At 53.4% G+C, this 5,138-nt stretch overlaps 1 protein-coding gene across 1 annotated transcript in view; it reads right to left on the bottom strand.

Annotated features, from left to right (window-relative positions):
• Positions 1-556: 556 nt before the first annotated feature.
• The window catches only part of LOC104490877 (SH3 domain-binding protein 5), a gene marked incomplete at both ends in the record, with an annotated part of 30,007 nt that continues 25,425 nt past the window's right edge, over positions 557-5,138 (bottom strand). Inside the window, 2 exons of the mRNA XM_010133228.1 lie at positions 557-599; positions 3,615-3,745. Of these exons, the coding sequence (XP_010131530.1) occupies positions 557-599; positions 3,615-3,745 (174 nt within the window). The remainder of the gene's footprint in view (positions 600-3,614; positions 3,746-5,138) is intronic.

Here is a 5,138-nt window from a genome sequence, read left to right as displayed (position 1 = left end):
GTGCCCTGCGAGGCGTTCGCTGCGCCCACGCACCGGCCAGACGCCGCTGCAGAGCGAGCGGTGCCGAGGCGCCAAAAAACACCCTGGCAGCCTGTGCAGCCAAACCCACAGTCCCACCTCTGCCAAACCCAAGATCAGAAATTCACACCTGCCTCACGTTCAAGTACTACAAACAGGTTACTCGTTCTGTTCCTTGGCCCAACCAGTGGACAGAAAAGAATTCCCCAAGCACAGTTCAACAGTGTGATGTGTAAAATACACACAAAAACCCCAAACAACCCCCGAGACTTCAACTCACAAGAAGTAAACATGGTCAAACCGTGTTTGTTCAGTTCTGGCAGCCAGCAGCAGGGTTTGAACGCTCTTACTTCACACGACAAAACAAAGCCTCTCTTAGTCTGTTATCTTTAAAATGTGCTCAGCAAGTGGCTCAGGAGGTTTGGAATTGAGTGGCCTTTGTACAGAAACGCGGCGCAGTGGTCAGCACTCCGGCTGGACCGCCGGCGTTTGCTGTAAGCGGGGAAGCGTTTCGGACGGGTGTGCATTACAGACGTACCTCCAGCTGGACGTAGTACTTCGCCTTGAGTTCAAAATACGGCCTGTGGAAAAACAAGCAGCAGTTGTTTACAAGGACTGGGACTGCGTGCGGAGCACTGCAGAGGGAGTTCTCTCTCGCAGCGTTAAGCACAGCTACGCCGTGTGTCACCGCGCTCCCCAGACACTGCTCTCTAGATGATGGAACACCACGTGCGCTCACAGCGTCTCTCTCTTCCCCTCTAGCACTTCTATTTCTCACGGGTCTTTTGACCTGAATACAAACTGCAGAATTCCAGGGTTTGGAGTTGACAGCACCATTCCTTCAGGCCTACATTCTGCGAGACATTTAAACACCACGTCCAGCTTCGGGCGCAGGCACCCGCTCGGGATCCATCCAGCTTTAGAGCCCTCAGCACACGTCAGTTCCCCGCAGAAGGTGAACCTTGACTTGCCCATGTTCAGGGGCAGTTCTCAGGTTTTTCAGAAAAGGAGAGAGGATGGAGGGAGGACAGGGCACCACGGGCAAGGGCACAGCGCTTCCCACCTGCATTTCCCTCCTGCTGCACTGCTGTCCGAAGGTAAACATACACGCACGTGTGAGTGTGTACATGTCTATACACAAACACACATGCAGGTGCCACCAGCCGTGTTTACGGGTAAGGGACAAGAAAGATGCCACCCAAGCCAGCAAAAGGATGCCAGCAGCCTGGCGTGTAGCAGCTCAAACGTAAGCGCTCTTCCTCACTCACGGCTAACACACAGCCAGACACCTGATGCCAGCAGAAAGCAGCACACAGGCAGGGTGGGGACTTGCGTCCCCTCGTGTCACTTTGCTCCCTTACAGCCACGGCTCCGTAACTATCACACAGCAGGACTGGCAAATCACCCCCTGATGCCAGCAGTGTCCTGCATCACCAGCTGCCCAAGCCCACGACATCGCAGAGTCGAGCAAAGTGCTTTAGGTAGCTGACAGGAAGAGCCAAAGGCACTTTGCCCAGGTCACCGGAGCAGAAAGTGACTTCCAAAAACCAGCTGACACAGGCGAGATCATCACCCTACTGGCTCAAAGGCACGGAGCCAGGGGATCTGGAGACATCTGAGAACATGCAGCCGTAGCCACACTCGTGCCTTACAAGCAAGTAAGCACCCAGAAACAAATTTAAAAGCCAAAGCAAACCAAAACAATCCAGCAATCATCCACTCATCAGCCTTACACAGCAAATCATCTCCACGACATTCCTCCAGGCTGTCCCAGTCTTACTTGCGAATCGTGAAGCTTTAAGCACTGCTATCCAGACCGAATCCAGACTGGAGCGAGGAGCGAGTGCAAACCACATTTTGCGTGGGGAACAGCGGCTCATGCAGCATGTCTGCCCACGAGCTGAGGGGAGAGAGGACGGACCGTGCGGGCTGCGGCGGCCTAGGCGTTACCGCCACCCCCAGCCAGGGAGAAGGGCAGAGCAGCTTGCTGGTGGTAACGCCTTCCTGAAGAGCAGCGAGCAGCCAGTTACACCCCCCAGGACAGCGGCCGCAGATTCCGCAGCCTCTTGTCCCTGTGTTATGCAGCCGCTGGCCACCACTGATGGTTTCAGTTTCAGTTCTCCTTCACGTGGAAATTGTCATGCTGAGACGACTGACCTTTCAAACATCCCTAGGTAGTCACTACGACCCCAAAGGCATCCATGATAAGCCTGTTGGTGCCATCAGGCATCTTCCCCTTCAACACTAGGTTGGAATGGGCGTTTCTGTACGCCCCTTACTGAAGCATCTCCAAAACACTCTGCCTAGGTGGTCTGTGCTGCAGTCAGCCCTGCTGCAAGACAAAGGAATGCCTTGGGAACCTTGCCCACCAGTGAAAACCAGCTTGTCCTGAGGAGAATGGCACCAGGCAGCATCCCCACGAGGGTAGTTCCAGCAAGGAAATGAACGCAAATCACCCAAGAGGCAGCGGGGGCGTCAGCTGCAGCACCACCGTGGATATAAAAATGTGTGCAGGGCCCCCCTGACAACTTACCAGGGCCTTTATTCTAGATCTTGGTGTAAGGCAGGCACTCCTGGCGGCCACAGCGCTCCTCAGACGCTGCTCTTACCCAGAGGATTCTGTCAGTGATCTGACGCTGGTTTTCACAGTCCCTGTGCTGCGCTAGACAAACAGCCTGCAGCCCACTACCAAACCATGCTGCTGCACTCCTTCAGCAAACATGCCCGGATCTCCTTGAGAAGAGCTAATCCTTTCTTAAACTGAGCAAACACCAATCAAAATAGACTGTTAGTTGACCAGTTTTACCAAAAAGTCAGTTTTGGATGGAGGGGTTGAAAGCTAAATACAGCAGGCAGATTGTTGAGACAAGCTACGCTCTGGAAGTGCAAAGAGAACGACGGTGAACTATAAAGAGGATTAAGAACTAGCTGTAAACAGGGCCAAAATTCTACACAGGTTCTGAGCGAAGAGCTCTTTCACTTCTCTGCAGCGGAGCAAAACTGCCCATCGAATGCAGGCACGATGATGAACGACACTTGCGGTTTAGCCATGCTAACGCTCCCTGGAGAGTGTTTCCTTCCCAACAGCAGCTCTGGCCCAGCTCTGCCTCGGCAGCGTTAGGAGGTAAAGCAGCAGCTCCTCCGGAGCAGTCTCACACCTCCCTGCCTCCCGTCACCTCCTTTGTTGCTCTCCCAACTGAAAACAAGGACTGAACTGCAAACAATCTGATGCTGCGAGACATCCACCCGGGGAGCTCGGTGGTGCTGCAGGCAGCCCCTGTGACTCCCGTGAGCCTGTTCCGAGTCACATGCCACCAAAGGGTTCCGTGCACGAGCACAGGGCTAAGGCTATGCCCAGAAGAGGTTTCTCAGCCCACTGAGGTCACCTGGCTGTCAGGTCAGGCGCCTCAGAAGACACCTGGAAGGACAGCAGCTGGGAGGGCAGCTGGGAGGACCAGTTCTGTTGCCAGGCCGCCCCGTGCAGACAGCAGCCCAAAGGCAGCCCCATCCCTCTGGCCTGGAAACCCCCCCGGGGTCGCTGTCTGTCTCCCACAACAGCCTGCACCACAGACATCCTCTCCAAACATAAAACGTACTTTGATTTGTTGATGGCTCTTTTCAGCTTCTTCTCCAGCTGCTTCATCCTTCCCATGGCAGCGTTGTATTTGGCTGCAGTCTCCTTGTGAACCAGCTCGCTTCTCGTTTTGGTCTGTTCCGCCTCCATGACCTTCGAGAGGGAAAACACTGGTTGAGTGGCAAGAGACAACGATCGGTTCTTACCATTTTCATTAACAGCATCTTCATAATCTCTCCCATCAGCTCCTGTCAGAAAGTGAGGGTATCGAAAAAATAACTTAGAAAGAAAGGAGACGATGCAAGATCAGTAAACCAGAAGGACAGAATCAACAATGCCAAGGGCGGCACTTAACCCCTGCGTTTCCAGGGTGAAGTGACAGGAAGATCGGGGCAGGGAAGGATGTGGGCATTTTTGTTGTTTCTTTCACAGGCTTTTCCTCTCCCCCTTTATCTCCGAGTTCTCTACACCACAGAAGCACCCACACGTTTGCACCGACAGATAGTACTTCACAGTGTGCTCTCAAAGGGAGCTTTGCAAGCCAGAGTAAACCAAGGGAGAGCGTGCCTCCTCCCTCTTCACTGTCCCCTCATCTCTTCCTTTTGAAAATGTCTCATGATCAAGAGCCAAAACATTTCTTCTCCCTGCCAGAATCTATGAACTGAACATATCTCAGGCAAGAACTGTAACAGCAGAACCTTTTTAAGACTGCAGATTGCATCAGCAATTAGAAATTAGCAACTTCTCCTGACATTCACGAAGGATCTTCCTTTCTGCTCCTGCTTGTCTCAAACTTGAGGTCACGCGTCTGTCAGCGCTTTCCGTTTGTACACGTTTATGCATGATTTTGAACAGGGGAACAGATCTCTCTCCTTCGTCCCTCCCAAATTCTCCGTCCTTTGGTCCTGGTACAGCCCTGCTCCCTGCACCCCAAGCTGCAGCATTGTAACTCAAGGTGCCAGCAGACAGGCCACACACTGCCTCTTCCCAAAGAAATTTCATCCAAATTTTAAAGACAAACGGCAGTTACCAAAGACCTGCGAAGCCAATGGCTAGCCGTGAACCATGCTTTTCTTCTCCAGGCTGCTAAAGAGCTAATCAAACCTGCCTGTGTTGGCGGGAGGTGACTGTCTCCATTAAAATCAACAGAGGCCTCACCCTGCCATGACCTTGCCCCTCGGTCACAGGAATCGTTCTCCAGACACTGTCGACTCACTGATCAGGCCTCCTCCAACTATAGCGGACGCTGAGGCCAGTGACTTGGACGTACAAAGTAATGTTCCAGACACCTGAAACTGATGGGCTACATCCCTGCCTAAGCATCACTACACTCACCGCAGGTCTGTGGAGAAATGGACATCTAGAAAAAACCACCGGAATTTACCCCAAAATACTCATCAGACCTCTGCAGGGGCTCGTCCCCTCTTCGCGGGCAGGCAGGCGCCCAGCTCCTCCTTCACACCCAGCCTCCTCTGGAAACACGCCTTAAACGGCGAGGGGAAAACACGGCCGAGCGGCAGCCTGTGCTCGCTGTCCCTGTCACGCT

This window comes from Buceros rhinoceros, unplaced genomic scaffold, assembly GCF_000710305.1.
Source record: "Buceros rhinoceros silvestris isolate BGI_N320 unplaced genomic scaffold, ASM71030v1 scaffold5633, whole genome shotgun sequence".
Lineage (NCBI taxonomy): Eukaryota > Metazoa > Chordata > Aves > Bucerotiformes > Bucerotidae > Buceros > Buceros rhinoceros.
This window is presented reverse-complemented; position numbering and strand designations above follow the sequence as displayed.